This window comes from Cygnus atratus, chromosome 1, assembly GCF_013377495.2.
Source record: "Cygnus atratus isolate AKBS03 ecotype Queensland, Australia chromosome 1, CAtr_DNAZoo_HiC_assembly, whole genome shotgun sequence".
NCBI lineage: Eukaryota > Metazoa > Chordata > Aves > Anseriformes > Anatidae > Cygnus > Cygnus atratus.
Window position 1 is genome coordinate 1,411,361 of NC_066362.1, and position 16,513 is coordinate 1,427,873.

The 16,513-nt window shown below is 48.1% G+C and overlaps 1 protein-coding gene across 5 annotated transcripts in view; it reads right to left on the bottom strand.

Annotated features, from left to right (window-relative positions):
- Window positions 1-2,487: 2,487 nt before the first annotated feature.
- Window positions 2,488-16,513, bottom strand: part of UBE2H (ubiquitin conjugating enzyme E2 H) — a 51,111-nt gene continuing 37,085 nt past the window's right edge. For all 5 annotated transcript variants that reach the window (XM_050712939.1, XM_035571256.2, XM_035571261.2 and 2 more), the window contains 4 exons: window positions 14,463-14,502; window positions 13,744-13,796; window positions 9,471-9,599; window positions 2,488-3,873 (listed from right to left, as the gene is read on the bottom strand). In XM_050712939.1, coding sequence (XP_050568896.1) covers window positions 3,749-3,873; window positions 9,471-9,599; window positions 13,744-13,796; window positions 14,463-14,502 — 347 coding nt within the window. In that variant the 3' untranslated portion in view covers window positions 2,488-3,748. The remainder of the gene's footprint in view (window positions 3,874-9,470; window positions 9,600-13,743; window positions 13,797-14,462; window positions 14,503-16,513) is intronic.

Genomic DNA, 16,513 nt, shown 5'->3' on the forward strand with positions numbered 1-16,513 from the left:
CGCAGCCCCCCTGGGACACAGCACCAAGGGCCCGGGACCCTTCCTGCGAGAACGAGCTGTCGGGGCTCAAGCACCAGGCAGGCTCCGAGGTATAGACATTATTTTTATTTAAAAAAAGTTTACAGTTCTTTCATTATACACAACTATGGGAGAGGTTATACTCTGAGAGAGGAGGCGTTTCGGCCGGGCGGCGACGTGCCCACTACATCACAACGCAGGGGAAAAATGGGGGAACAACAACAAAAAAAAAAGAAAAAAAAAAAGAAAAAAAACCCCTTAGACTCGAATGAAGGGCAAAACACCCCGATCTCTTCAAGTATCGCACGCTAGGTACCAGTACAGGCAGTAAGACAACGGCCATTTCTCGTGCTGCAAACACCCCTGCTTAAAGTGCCAGCGGGACTGGGACAAGCGAAAAGGAAGGGAAAAGAAGAGAAAATGGTCAAACACCTCCTGCCCTGCCCCAGGGATGGGCTCCCACCCCCAGTGGGGTCTGCATGAGGCTCCCCGCTCGTCCCAGCCAGGCTGTGGGGTCTCGGGCTGGTCGCAAAGGGGCTTTGTGGGCTCCATCCCACAGCACCCGCGGGGAGGAGGCTGGGGACCGCGGCCCCGGCCTCGAGGCAAGGTGCCGGTGACACCGAGGGGTCCCCAAGGAGCTGCCGGGGTGGTTTGTGCACCAAGAGGCGAGGCAGCTTTTTAGGTCACATAAAAAAACAAAACCCCGAGAGCAAACGGGAGGCGGCAGGAGCAAGAGGCGACGCGGGGGCCACGTCGGCACCCAGGGGCTGCAGCAAGTTTTGGGGACCCAGGGACGAGCCTGGGGCTGGGGGCAGAGGGGGGCTGAGCAGCTCCCCTCCGCACAACAGAGGGCATGGTGACAACCAGATTGGTTCCTGAATAATTCAAAGAGGAAAAAAAAACAAAAACAAACCAAAAAAGCTCAAGCTGACCCAAAGAAGAGCTACCATGCTGCAACAGGGCTCCACCTTTCCCTTCCAGACCACGTAGAGGGTTTTATTTACAAACTACTTGTTGGGAGGGAGGCTTCTTTCAGGAGGAGGACGAGGAAGACTCGGAAACCAAGGGGTGAAAAATGACACAGGATGAAGGAGGAAAAAAAAAAAAAAGAGCGGTGCGAGGAGGCTACAAGCAGGCATTCCCGGCCCACAGCACCGATCCCTTTCCAGCTCATCCCCTAAAAGCATCTTACCCTAAAAGCATCGTGCAGCAAGGGCACGCGCACCTGCGGGCAGCAGGGGATTTTTTTTTTGTGCTGTGCCAGGGTGGTGATTTTGGGCACAGCTCGGTAGCGCTACCCCAGTCAGGGGCATTTTCCAAGGAAAACCCAGCTCTAGAGCCCCAAGCTGGCAGCCTGGACCAGTGCCACGAGCCCTGCTCTGTCCTCACACCGTTATTTTGGGGGCACCTTCTTTAGGATTGCGCTCATCCCCCACAAGGAGAGGGGAAGGGGCGAGCGCGATGCCTTGAATCTGACCTGGGGAGACAGAGTGATGGGGAGAGGAAGGGTTACCTGCAAAGGAAGGGGGAGGAGGTTAATTAGAACACTATTTTTATACAATATTGAAAAAATACAAATTTTTATTGTGTTTTTTTTTTTTTTTTTTTCTCCTTTTAAACCGAAATCACCACCCAGCACTTGCTCTACTCCTAAGTAGCACCTACAGTAAAGGTTATAGCACAAGCAGACGGCGGGGTCAGCAGGTAAGCGAGTTAAACAGTGCCAGCCACCCGTGGCCCCTCCCTCCCCAAAGAAATGAGAAAAAACAGCGTGCTAGATAAGAGTTAAGTACACCATTACATGTTAAATAGTTAATATTACCCTTCCAACAAGCCACAAATGCTAGATAGAGAACTTCAGCACAGTCACTAGCCACAGCCCTACATTACTGCTCCAAAACAAAAAGAAAAAGGGGGGGGGGAAGGGGAGGAAAACCCTTTGCTTCATGCCCGTAATTAACATAAAGGAAATTCTTTGTATATTTTTATTAAGGAAAATCATGCTAAAGCAAAATGGTACGAGTCGTTTCTTTTTTTCTCCAAAACAACAAAAAAAAATTGATTGTGCTTTATGAATTCGAAAGAGGATTGTAACCTTCCAACCCCACTGACTCGAAGCTTGGTGGCATTTCTAAAGAAAAAAAAAAACACTTCTGGGAAAAGGAAAATGTCCCAATCTGACATCCAAAACTCCGCTCGAGAGTTGCACAGGGTGGGTCGATTTCCATGCACTGTCCTGTAGGTTGCACCACAAATGAAAATAATCTTGTCCAAACCCCTCAGAAACCCCCCAAAATACAGCAGGTAACATTCAACATTCTGATTGGAAATCCATCTTAGTTCAAACCTCCAACACACAGTTATCCGAGTTCAAGTATACCAGCATCCCAGGTAGACATTTGCTATATCGGGTTTTGTAGCATCGTAACAAAAATCTCAGCTCGCTGAAAGACACCAAGATAAATCAAACGTTTCATACAGAAGTGTCCTGAAAGGAAGAAAAAAAACAACAACAAAACAAGCAGATTCACTTGCTTCCTCAATTGGTGCTTTTAGTCTTTTTTTATTCATCTCAATTTTTTTTTTCTAGATCATATTCTTTGTTAACTTTAAGAAATTTTTAATCCTGTTGTACACACACAAGCAGATGGCTACCAAGCTGGTGCAGAAGGGGGAAAAAAAAAGGAAAATAAAATCAGTGCCGCTGGATTCGTGGACTACAGCCAATGGGCCAATCTTCGTGGATCTGAAGCTCTCAGCAAGGCTAATCCATCTGGTCAGAGAACCCTCCTAGGGGACAGAGGTGTTTGCGAGGTGTTTAACCATACTTCAAGCAAGAGAAAAAGCAAAACTTGAAGCCATTAAAGGGCAGCAGTTTCAAAAACTATGACAAAGTAAGAGTTTGACTTCACATGTGCTCCAGCTAAATCAAAGCACTGCTTAGAGAGCATTGTTTGTGTGTCTTTTTTTTTCCTCCCGCGAAGGGAACAGCTCGTAATCCAGACCAAGAAAGTGAGCAACATCCAGATGAAGGCTTTCAAAAAGTCCCAAAAGCAAATAGACCAGTGGTTGTCAGTCCCTACAGTTCAGAAGGGCAGGCAGGAGTCCACGTATAAAAACGGACTGAAAATCCAAGTCAGAATTCTTAAGCTTCAATGCTCTGAATAGCTCCATGCATTTGTGTTGGTTTTTATTTACTTTTTTTTTTTTTTTTTAAATGTGACTCCACACAAAATACGATCAGCAAGGTTGACCTGAAGGAGCACCTTTTATTCCACTGTCTGATCTACGCGGTTAGTATATTATCCCCCAGATTTTTTTTTGTTACTTTGAGAAAACGCTGTTCCACGTCAGCATCCAAGGTGGTGTCTTTGGAAACATCGATCAGAAAGCAAACATCTCGGCTAACTCCCTACCTACCAGGGCAGCTGTTGTAGCTGACAGTTCAGTAGCACACAAGTTGACTTGGCCAAATGGAATCTGAATGCATGCATTCGGGCTGCATATTGCTACCAAAATGGAATGTGGGAATATGCTATGCACCTCGGGTTGAGAAATGACCAAGAAAATCAAGATCTAAAGGGTGATATATATATATATATCAATGCTATTATTCATAAAAACCTTGTTTAGTAATAAAAAAAATTGCTTTGTTTAAATATGAATATTATAGTCTGCTTCTCATGGTTAGGAAATTAGAGTCTCTCTGAAAAGCAGGTTGCCTCTTCTACTACAACTCCATATCCTGAGCCTCGTCTTCCGAGAAGTCGGACATGGAGCTCTCGGATGAGCTGTCCCCGGTGCCTTCTTCCTGTTCTTTTAGTGCTTCTTCTGTTGCATATTTCTGAATGTATTCTGCGTGTGACAGAAAAAGAGAAGACATTAAACAGCATATATTCAACAGGCAGAGGATGGCTAAGCTAGGACTAACAGCTGGCAGGGTAACGTGTTTGACAGATCGTGTGCATTACAGCGGTTACCGCGGGCTGACCGTATTCCTCTGACCAAAGGCAGCACTGTCCAGGAACACGGTAAGAACACACTTGAAGACATTCAAAGACGTGCAAGACCCTTGAAGATGTGCAGTCTCCATGCTCCCACACCACTGGCGCACACACACAGAGCTAGAAACAACCCAAGTTCTCCCTCGTGGAGTTTCTCTCACATTTACTGTAATAGGGTTACATTTACTGCCAAAACAGAAGCTTCCACGGTGACAGAGAACAAACCTAAAAGCCATCGAGATGTCACTATTATATAGCCTGGCTTTAAAAAAATTATGATCGGAAAGTTTAAACTGATAGCACAGGACAGGAGTCACTGAAACCTACCTGAGAGACTGAGGAGGAAGAGAAGAAATCTCAGAACAAACCAGATGTCCCCAGTTTGGGACGGGAGAGACTGTGCCTGAGTGGAGTTTAAGGAAGAATGGATAGAGAAAGAGCGGAAGACTACTGCGGGAACAGGTTTGCTTAAGGGAATAGGTTTGTTTAAAGTGAAAACCCAAAGCACGTCCCCTTTTCCTCCTGGCTCCTGGAGCAGCCCCTCTAAGGCTCAAGGAGGGGCTGGTGCCCTCAGCACGCGGGTTATCTCGGCCGAGAAAGCCTTCTTGCTACACATCCGTGCTGAAAAAGCAGCTTCAGAGCACAAACAAGTGAAGAAACATCCCGACAGCACCTCTTCCACCCTGCATTTCAGTAAGGAAACGAGAGCTGTGCTTGCGCTGCCTTCGGGGAATTTCAGCTGCAAACTCGTCTCCTTTCCAGACACGAAGGTACTAAAATGCAAAGCCTCCCCCAAACGGCAATATTAAAACACCAAAGCGAGGGAGAATTCCGTCATCCCTTCGTGCTCGAAGATGGGTCCCTGCACGGAAACGTGTCACGTACCAGCCCCAGCCTAGCAGCCTTCCGAATTGTGAATTTTTATTTCTCCCCGGGAACAGAAGGGAATGAGGTGCACAAGGATCTCCTCCGGGAGCACAGAGAAGTTTTTTATTCTGTATCCCATTGGCAGGGGGATGCATTGCAGAGCTGCAGGAGGACACACCTAATATCTCTAAGTCCTAAAGCACAGGTTTCAAAGACTGGGCTTTTTAAAGACTGCATTAAGACTGCCCTTCCTTTCAGCCTAATGGAAGGGAAAAATACTTGGCAAGAAATCTTATCGTTCCCCCAATTTCTGGAGCTGACAGAGGGACACGGAGCTCAAGTAGTTCCCCCAGGCCCAGGAGGATGGTATGGGCAGAACCTGAAGACAAACCCTCATGGAGGGGTCCGCAGGACGGAGCGGCCGGTGGCCTCGGCAGACCAGCTCTGCCCTGAAAAGCTCTACATGAGAGCTGGCTGGAAGATGCTTCTGAGCCCAAAGAGCTTCAGTCTAATGACGCACGTAGTTTCAGTCTGACTGTTTAAGATACATTATTAACTCGCTCACTCGGACTGCAGAAACTGCTGTTCAAATCTGTTTTACCAGAAGTTGTAAGAACTGATAAAGTATTAAAGGCAGCTCCGTAAACACCAGGAAGCAGGGAGCATTCGAGGCCTCTCCGCGCGCTGCAGAGACTCAGGGTGCTGCCGGGCTCTTGGAGCACACAACGTCGACAGAAAGGCACCCTTGTCCTCCGTCCTCAGGTTCTGGTCACTGAAAATCCTCTTCTCAGAAGGTGCTGGACTATGATATGATGGTGCTTAGGCCCTGCCTGATCGCATCTCCTACCTGTAGCAGAGATCGGGTGCTGTAGAGTCTGGGGCAGGGGCCACCTGCCAAAAGAGATGGACACTGCAACGTGAGAGAAAATGAAGCAGCAGACCTAATTACATTTAAAGACGAGAGGAAGTGACTGAAAGAGGGATGCAAAAAAGCATCATGCCTTCAGAAGATTTACATGGGTGGGTGGGCAGCAGACGACGAGCAGAGATAAGGAGATGGGATGATGCCAACAGGACATGTCCCTGTAGCGGCCACTCCCTGGAGCTTTCCAGGAACTGATCTCCCAGATAAGCTGTTTTTTCTTGCACAATCCAAAGGGAACCAAAGTTCCTTTGCTGCAAGACTTGGGATGTCCTGAATGACAATAGTAACCTCTTCCTGGGAACTTCAGGATCAGATTCACTCTACGCTTACTCCAAACCCACCTAGGATGGCAGGACAGGGGGCCAGAAGTGCTCCTTCACTGCCTGCTTCATGTGTTCTCCGGCAACCGGTGATCTAGACACAGAAGCCACCATTTCTTATGGAAAAGAAAAGGAAAAGACCTGCCTGAACCTAAATTGTTTCAGATAAAACAAGACTTAAAAGCATGTCAAATGTAAAATGCCATCCTCTACCCAGGAAAATGACCAGGCCCCTGGGCTGGGCCTTTCTGGAGGTTTAATCTCAGAAAGGTCAAGCTTCCAGGGAGCTTTTGTGCTGAACACTGTATTGAACTTGGATCTTCAGTTTATTAAGGGAAAATATTAAGGGAAGGACACTGAAACATCTAAATAATACTGACAAACCGTCTTCCGCAGAAGCCCCTTCAAATCCACAAAGAAAAGCCTTGATGTACCCATTCCTACCAGGGAAATTCCACTCAGATCCATCTGTTTTTAAACCCTGGGGCAAGAACAAGCTGTGATTACGCCCTGTGGCTGGTACATGCCTGTGAGCTCTTCAAAACACCAGCACAGCCACGCTGGAACCTCACAGCCACCAGACAGGATGGGAGAGCTGCTCGCAGAGGTGTCCTCTGCTCCCAGCACCAACACCCAACCCACCCCTCAGCACGCTTTGACTGCTGCTACTCACCACCCTGCCCTCCCCAAAGCAGCTTTCATGCTAGATCTACCAAAGAGAAGGCAAAAGGAAGACAAAAGGGAGTTAACAGCCCAACAGAAGCTAATCTTGAGCCGCTTTTGCCTGTCTGGAGCCCACCTTTTGGTGCCACACCAGCAGTAAGACAAGGCACCCTGCCGAGGAGTGTCAAAAAAAAAAAAAAAGGAGATCTTTAAGGAAGACGTGGTTCTGCGTCCATTTACTGCTTGATCAGCATAAAGGCTCTAAGGCTAAGCATCACATTTTCCAGCTTTGTATCAGTAATATTAAATATTTACACATCCCATAACAGATCCTGATTTGTTTAGGGCTCATACCAAGAATCACGGCAGCTCCAAACCTTGTGCAACATCTCTAAGTCTACGCTTGTCTCTTCACTACTGCTCTATGCGCTCATAACTAAAAAATGAAGAAAAGCAGCGATAAATTATGCATTTGCAATACTGAGTTTCCCAGAGCAGGGAAGCTGTTACAATCCATTGCCTCAGTTTTTACGCGTCCATGGCTATTTTTAAAAACACGGCAATAAGGAACGGCAACGTTTAGCTCTCTTCTGCTTGTCACGCAAGCCTGGGAAGAGACAGCAGAGGCAGGACTCTCGGGTACACGGAACACGAGACATGTTTCAACTCCTTCAATCTCCTTCCAGATCATCTTCACGGGCTGTATCCGTCTGTTGGGACGGAAAGGAGGGAGCAGACTGCCCTATTTAGCCTCCCGTAGGCAGGCCCTTGGATGTTCCTTGCAGCACCTGCTGCTGGCTACCGTCAGTCTGATCACTTTTTCCAGGGTGCTTTTTTTTTTTCCCCCCTGGTTCATTAAAGCACAGAGGACACCCAAAGTATCCCTCATGCTGACCCTGGAGATTTTGTGTGACAAACCGCTTTGCCTGAAGCTTGTTCATATGGAAAAAAAAAAGGCAATGGACTTGAGGATACCGAACAGGCCAGCTCTGCAGGGTAGTTCTTACGATCTTGTCACGCAGCTGTCAGAGGAGTCGAGCAAAGTGCGCTGAATAACTCAGCACTTAAATCACAGCTTGGCTTGACCTCATTTGGAGTTCCACCCTCAAAAAGAAACCCCGCAGTTGATGAAGGGTCATTTTGCATCAGAACAAAACAACTCGAGGTTTAACCGCTCCGGCGTGACGTGGCAGCCCTGATGAAAGGGCTCCACCACCAAATCCCTCGTCTCTCTGGTGTACCCGCGCTCTCTGAACACAGGGGGGATGTCGCAATGCTGTTAGGAAAGCTGTTGCCCCATCTCGCACAGGAAGACTATTAGATGGTGCTGCTGGGGGATGCTCTCCTTGCTGAGCAGGCCCTGCACACCCTGCTGGCTGGGCTCCCACAGACAAACGAGCCTCATGGTTATTCAGGGACCAAAAAAAGGTGGTCAGGATCTCTATTCAAAACTTAGCTGGAGACCAAATCCGGACCAAAGGCTGTGAATTACCAGCTACGGGATTAAAACTACCAACATCTAATTAAATACTGATTGTGATCACTGGATCGAGGGATAAAACGTCCACAGCTTTTGCCACAGGCCCACTGCCTCCGCTCTTGTCTACATGCAGCTGATTCCGGGGAAGGCCAAGCACCTGTATTCTTATTTTCTCTCATTTCTCAGGTTTCGCATGCAAAACTAATTCAGTTTGTGTCTCACTTAGCTTGCCAGGACTAGGCCTTCTATCCTCAGTCTCATCCATAAGAGCCCTTCCTGGGACCCTTCCCCGATCCCCAGGAGCTACTGGCTCTTTTTTCCTGACTGGTTTCATTTGTCCTTCCACAGGCAGACACCAGCACCCTCACAGGCTCTGTCAGGGCTCACCCATCCTCCCCAGTCACTGTTAACGTTTAGCCTACGCTCCCCGAGCTGAATTGGAAGCCTGTGACCAAATCCTGCTCCTGGTGATCCCAGGAGAAGTCAGTCCCTTCCTCTTTGAAGGTCTCTTTGACATGCCCAAACTTCAAACCCCACTCAGCCCTCAAAATTAAAACTCCTCCAGTTCTTTGCCTTTTTCATCATCAGAGGCATCTTCAAGACCATCTACCCTCGTCATACTCCTCAAGCCATCACTAACTGGCCTGCAGCTTTCTTAAATGGCACTCCCTGAACAGGGTAGAGCACTAATAAGCCTCAGCTGGAGTAGGCAGCACCAGTGAAGGATTACTTGGCATTTACTGAGAGTTCCTGCTCTGTCGCCGTACAGAAGTGCTTTCTGTAATGGTCTTGCCAATTCTTTGATTCCTGCTCTCAGACACATTTCCACAGAACTGCTAACAAGCGCTTTTATTCAGTAATTGGGAACTGCATATTTCCATTTAAGCTGAGCACTTTTCCTTGTCCCTTTCTTCAGTGACGTACCTTTTCTTATTTTTTTCCCCGATCTCCAAAAAACAAGCATAGTAGGTTAGGATTTGACGTTACCTCCCTGCTTAGGATCTGCTAACGAGTTAAAACCCTGGCCACACACTGCACACACCATGCATACCATCTTCAAGCAGCATCAGTTCACCCACCCCTTGTTTCAGGCTACTTTCCTTTAAAACGAACAGGGCTGCTGTGACGGGAAGGAACGGGCACAATCTGTTATTAATGTTAATAGTAACACAACGTGTTATTAATACCCTTACCTTTAATTTTCTGTTTGTACTCTTCTGGTCGGTGGAGGTACATGGCTGCAGCGTCGCCATTTAGAGGATCTATGGGGTTAGGATAGGCCAGCAGCTGGGGCAGGAACGATTCAAATATATTGGTGAGATCTGCAAGAGAAAGACAGTCGCTCACATCCACAGACCTAGAATCAGATTCATCATCCTGCAAGCACTGACACTGGAACAGCAGCACAAAGCTGGGCAAACACGCTGAAAACGTGGGCACAAGTTAAAATAAAGAGGAAGGCATGGGGAAAGGAGCACACACGGCTGTGGCTGCTGCTGGAGACATGCTGCAGCTCTTCAGCCACCTTCTACTACTCAACATCCCTACCATGTAGCTACAGATATCTGCGGGCTGAAGAAGTGGAAGGTGAATTGTCTGGAACATCAGTGGAGACTTGCTTAGCCCTGGCTTAAGAATAAAAGGAGAAAAAACAAAACCAGCATGATTCGCCCCATCCCACCTCACTGAGTTCTTCTCCCACTTCTGCCTCCCTCTGTAAGCATCGTTATGGGTATCTATCTCATGCTCCATGACTAAATGGACTTACCTCGAGCACAAAGCACCTACAGGGCCTTAGATGATGACCGCATTGACAGAAAGAGCAACCAACAAGCCCCCCCGAGTTCCAAACCAATTCACAGGATGCAAAGAGACCCCGGTAACACCGCAGTGCCAGTTGGCATCTGTCACTAAATAATCCCCCCCAGGCCACATCCTCCTGGTGCTGGTGAGTAACCGTGGATGCACGAAGCCCTCTTCCCACATCCCTGAGACAACAAGTGGGGGTGTTCAGCCACAGCCCTGCATCACTCCTCCTCCTCGGGGGCTTCGGAAGGGCTCTGCAACCCCCCCAGAGCAGAGATTAAACGGGGTTAGGAGGGCTGCGTGCCACGTTTTGCTTTACCCGGGCGGGGGGGAGCTGCTGATAGAGGCAGAGCAGCGTGTTTTTGAATCAGTCTGTTCTGAATATTCTCCATGTCTTTTATCAGAGTATTCCTGCCCATGGATAAGCATCGCCTGCCCCCTCTAGAGCTGCTGAATTCAGGCAGGTGTGACAGAGGGCAGGTACCTCGGGGTGTGTGTGTGTGGGGGGGGCAGAGCTCCTACAGCCCTCCTGTGCAAATAGTTCCTGCAGCTCCGGGCTGCAGCCACACAAAACCAGGCTCCAGCCCCACCACCGAAGATGCAGCCTCCAAAGAGCCGGGCAGCAGGTCCAGGCAGGTCCGTGCTACTGCCCAAAGGTTACATCCTCTGTGGATCTACCACCGTGTGCTTTCTGAACGCGTTTATTTGACCCTACCCAAGGCCAGGGAGACTCCAGGAGCTGTCTGTTCTTTCCTCCTGCATCAACGCGTCAGGACATACAGACACCGTGCTACAACCACCCCAGTCACCTGCCCAGCACAAACCCTGCTGCTGGGTAGGAAGAAAGGCCGTGGTTTATATACACTCAGGAGCACGGGGGTCGTTATAGCTGGAACCACATCACCCAGCTGCAAAAAGTCAACGGTATCGATCGCTACAGGTCACAACCAACTGGTCTCTGCTACGCAGGGGCACCACTAAGCACCACTAAGAGATTTTACCCTGAAATCTCTACTATTAGAAACCATTGCCCCTTCCACCGCCAGCAGAGGACAGTGACAAAGCCCTGTAGAGCACACACAGGGTGAGAGCCTTGACCAAATTTGCCACTGGTGGCACGCTGAGCGCTCAGTGCCACCAACTAGCCCTAGGATGAAGCACAGCAGCAACTGGAAGAAGGATCTGAATCCGAAAAGGGACCACAAGAACAGTGACAGCGCTCGGCAGGAATGCTTTCTGCCATGGCCTTGGGAGTGGCCTCTCCTTGGAAAACCAATTTCACCATCCTAGGGATTGGGTTCAGACATATCAGCAAGAAGTTAACTTCAGCTTGTGGTGCCACCTGCTCTTGGCTCAAGTCTCTCCACGAGCAGGCTTAGATCAGGCTTCTCTTTATAGCCACTGGACACCTAAACCCTAGTGTCTGCTGAGCAGAGTCCTAAAAACTACCATGACTCACTGAACACACTGCGGGGATTTTTTATTATTATTTTTAAGGAGACCCGAGGGATGTCCCCCTTCTTTCCAATCACTAAAAGCAGCGTTAGTTTAACAAGAACTAGTTGGATGTGAGCAGGAAGCCTAACGATAGCGCTAAGGACCTGATACTTCATTAGGGAACGACAGGGAGCCTAGCCATGAGGTCCTCATGAATTTATTGGTGGCTATTCTGGGTCTCTTCCACCTTAGTTCCTCCTTGAATTCTCTGACCCAGTTCCTCTGCCAGCGCAGGAGCGCTCTGGTTCCAAGGGGTAACGCTCCCACCAACACAGCTGTGCCGGGAAGCACTGGGGAATCTTATTTCCCCCTTTTGATTGTGTTCAGAAGCGGGCCGCCTCCTTATTTCAGGTAAAGCCCTGGAAGCGAGGAGGAGAGCTGTAGGTGCTCTGGTGTTTGACAACTCCTAACCGAAGGGGCAGAGAGAATGCAGTCATCCCAGCACCCTCTCTGCAAGCTTCAAGGCATCCTACAGTAAAGCGAGGGGAGCCTGCAACGAGAGGACTGCCAAAAGACGCACTTTGTAATGCCAAGTTTCACTTCGTAATGCCAAGATTCACCAGCTACTGAAAGGTGCTCTGTACAAAATCCGCACCTGATACTTTCAGGTTTCCTCACATCGATATCACAAGGAAAAATACGGGAGATATTTTTGCAAGCTTGCTGATATTAATACATCAGAAGCAAAGCAAAGCAAAAATATCTTGGTCTTTGCTACCTCTGTGAGTAATGACAGAAATACAGCAGCGCTCATTAGGAAACCTCTCACAGAAAGCCTTCCTATGAAACCGCTTGGAAATAGCACAGAAGCCCCGCCGTGACCGTCTGTGAGAGCATGCTGCAGAACAGAGAGGATATCCACACCCGTCTGCCAGGGCAGAGAACCAGCCCCGCAGTCACAGCAGAGCCATTTCTTTCTGTCCAGCCACCCCCGTGACCCGCAGGTGGCACTGAGGCTGTGGAACAGCAGCAGGCCCTGCACCGAGCTGGATTCTGCCGTCAGCTGAACCATGCAGGCTGATCCCCAGCAGAGGGCTTGCTTTGCTACCAGCTTTAATTCCTTCGCCTCGCATCAGATTCTCCCGGGACACAAAAGCCTTCTCATCCTCCATTAGCAACGCCGCCTGGGTCACGGCGAAGGCAATCCTTTACAACAAAGCCACGTGAAGTGTACGCCACGCAGCCGCGCCGGGAGGACTCGAGGCATTCTGATTCGGAGTAAGGTTCAACAAGTTGCTATAGCAATTTCACACCCAGCGCTCGCCAAGTCTAGTATTCCCTCACAAATTGTGCTCGTGAGGAAGGTGAAGTGGCTCGTCTCTCTAGCAACTGCTTGAAAACTCCAGCTTACACGGGTAAAGTTGGGTTTTCAAGGGAAAACGTGAAGGATTTGACGTGTATATTTTCCTTGAATACTTTTCCATAACACAGAATTGGAACACCTGAAGAAGTTTATATTTTTTAGATTATATTTTTTAGAACACAGCCAACCTAGACTAGATTCTCAAATGTATTCCTTTTCTCCTCAAATGTAGTCCTTTTAACAACTTCTGCCTTCCCTAAATGCTGTTCCAATGGATCTTCAACTATCAGTTGACCTTGTTATAGCTCCGCAAAGGAGAGTTACAGCCAGGAATAACAAGAAACCCCAAACCTTCTGCAGCAAGCAGTGCAGTTATTAGATACACGATCCCCTCCTAACCTGCGCTGAAGTGATGCTGCCATGAGAAAGTTTCTGGTGTCGCCTTGTCACCTTCTGCAGAAGTGGGACCGTAGCCTTGTGCACAAAGAACAGCAGTTCCAACGCACGTGCAAAACGTGGATGGGGTAGCTGAAACGAGGTTTCACTTTCCATACAGTCTCTCCTCTCTTTTGTTGCCAAATCATCCCTGGGTGCTGCTGCGTAGCTGCCAGACCCCACCAAGCAATGGACCGAGCAATTCTTTGTGAAGTTTATGGAATGTTTTTTTTTTGCCTCTCTGGCATAAAGACAGGTCACGAAAGTGTTTTCGCATGAAAATCGTATTTTCACGTGACGTTGGCTCAGTGAGAAGACTGAAATTTAACTAAAAGGAGTCAGCCTAAGATCATCTGTGTCTGTGGTGCGTTAACCCACCAAATAGGGATGCTCGTGTGATTTTTCGGGGGAATGCCAAAACTCACCATAGAGAGCCGTCCAAGTTTGATTGATTACATCTAGACATACAGTTCCTGACCTGAAACATATGGAAAAAATTGAATTAAACACAGTCACACTCAGAAACACTCTGGGGATTTAACACAATCTACCCCCTTCCACTGCCCTGCCTTCGCCCCGTGGTTTCAGATAAGCTGTGATTTACTCCTGTCCTGTGGTTAAGAGGGGGACAGCCTTTAACTACACGAATCTTTGTACTCTGCACAAAGGAAAGCAAATTGGAGCCATTACTGAATTAGCTGACCCATACGGGGACCTACTGGAGAGACTGAAGTGTAGGTGACTCCCCTTAAACCCGAACTGAAAAAATGTGGCAAAGCTGATTTCTACTGTAAAGCATTTTATCAAGAACAAACTTCGGCTAAAGAAGGAGCTATGGCTAAGCCAGCACCCTTCCCTGTTTCAAGAAAGCCAGCATGAGGCCAAGGAGAAGAGGTCTTACAGCTCCGAATTTTTTAAGTGAGGCACGTTACAATACAAAGACCACATCTGAGAACCTGCAGCACGCATCTCCCCATCTTGCCTACAGCCTGACCCACTCCTGGAAGTTAACTTTAGAAGACATCCTTTGGACTGCTAGATTAGCTGGAAGTGTTATTAAAGTCTGGCATGTTATTACAGAGCCAGGACGCAGCTACCATTAAACAAAAGCCTGAGAAAAACCACACACGTGGGATTTACTTACGCTTCATCGATGTTAGGATGGAAAATTTTATTCATGAATCCTGCAAAAAGAGACACTGGTAAATAGCAGAAAACAGCCAAAGGTGTTTTTTTTTTTTTTTTTTTAAACCAAGAGAAATCTGGAATTTACTGAACAAGGACTCTGCTTACTATTTTCACAGAAAAACCCGGCTTTGCTATATATAGCCACATAACCTTTAAAATACGCAGCCAGCATTTTGACCCTGGGGTACTCAGCCTTTCCCTTGAACTTCAAAAAAACCCCGCTCACAGCACAGCAGTACCACAAAGGCTGTGGTCCAGCGTTAGCTTGAGAAGAACTGCCCATCAGCACAACTAACCACACATCTCAGTGATTTATAAGCTGCAGGGATCATTTCAGTACAAACCAAGCACAAATTTTAAGCTCTAGTTTAAGTTTTTGTCTCTTTTTAAAGATGTTTCTTAAAGGTTTTCTGTAACTTGAAGTTACAACATTAATCTACATTTGTAAGCCATTCAGGAGCAAAAAATCCCCTGGTTCAAGAGTTACAACACCGTGGTAGAAGATGCCTCGTATTTTAGGGACGCCTCTGGCTGCTGCTACCAGACACAAAGCCACGTTTTCCAGCTACGTCGTTCAACCTTGAGTTAAAGATGGACCGAGCCTCAAAAAACTCTCCCTTCTCCCACAAATAGAGCTTAAAAAGCAAAAATATTAGAGGGATTATAACATGCCACGCTTGGCACTGTAGCCTGTATAGAAATAAAGCACATCGACCCCAAAAAACAAGTTTAGCATTTCGGGTGACTGGATGGGATGCCGAATCCTGCTCCTAAACTCCTCCCTTTCAGTAGGGGGGTGGAACTAAAACCCCTGGTGAGGGACCTGTCCCCGCTACACAAGGGATGTGGGCCAAGGAAACAGGTTTGGGTTTTCCAGTTACTTCACTGGAAAATGGATCCAGTGTCCCATATACTTCTGCTTGGGTCCCTATACACTTCTTCTTGGTCCCTATATATTTCAGCTCTGCCCAGAAGGGCTGGCTGTAGCCCCTGTTTCTGCACCACTTTAAGCAGCTCCCAGATCTTACCTTGCTGGCTGCTTCTTCTTCCCAGAAGGTAAAAGAAAACCTTGCTTCCTCTGCCACATCACCATCCCTTTCCCTGTAAAGCCCTACAACACCGCCCAGGTGGGAACCTACAATCTACTTCAGCTAACAGCAACCGCTCCTGATAAAGGTGCTGCTTATAAAAACAGGAAAGAAAATTAAATCTGGGGTATTGACTCAATCCATTTAAAAAGAAAAGACAGTTTTCTCTTCCAACCAGGCCACAGAAGTGTAGAAATACCTCGCGGCCCCGAGGAGCAGCAGCGATGCACCAGCTCTGCCCGAAGCAGGAGCGAGCGCAGTTTGAGTGGCAGCTTGGTTCCCATCTGGGTAAGAGCTGACATATGGAGTCAGCTCCCTTTCTTTCCACGTATTGTGACACAAATATAATTCCGTGTTTACTTGTACTACTCGGATTTTGCATAAATACAACGCAAGACTGAAACGATGCCCGGAAACAGAACAGTCTCTAGAAGGAAGAGCAAGAACTGCAGGAGCAAGCCCGTGCCAACAAGTGTCTTTCAGGAAAACCTTCCCGTGATTTAGCTTGAAAAACTGAAGCAGAGTGAAAGAGGGAGGCTGTAGTTCCATCAAATATTTACACTACGGTAGCTCCCTCGGGTTTAAGTCAGGTCACGGATCCATTATGCCAGGCACTGAAGAGATGCGGCGAGCAACAAGCCCAGGTCTAAATCCTGCCTCTCTCTAAAGGGGGGGGAAAAAAAGGAGAAGTTTCTGAAAAAGCAGTAAAGGGAGGACAGGAGAAGGCAGAAGGCAGCCAGAACAGAGCAGCAACGTGCAGAGCTGCTGAATTAAATGCTGTCTGTTCTGATTTCTGGGCCAGAGACCAGCTAGAGGCAGGCATCCCTCTGCCTCCTCTCCTTTGGGTTTTCTCCTTTTCTCAGCTACTTCCCAGGAAGTTCTCCCGCAGCCGTCTGCGGCTGGTTGCACCACGCTGTGC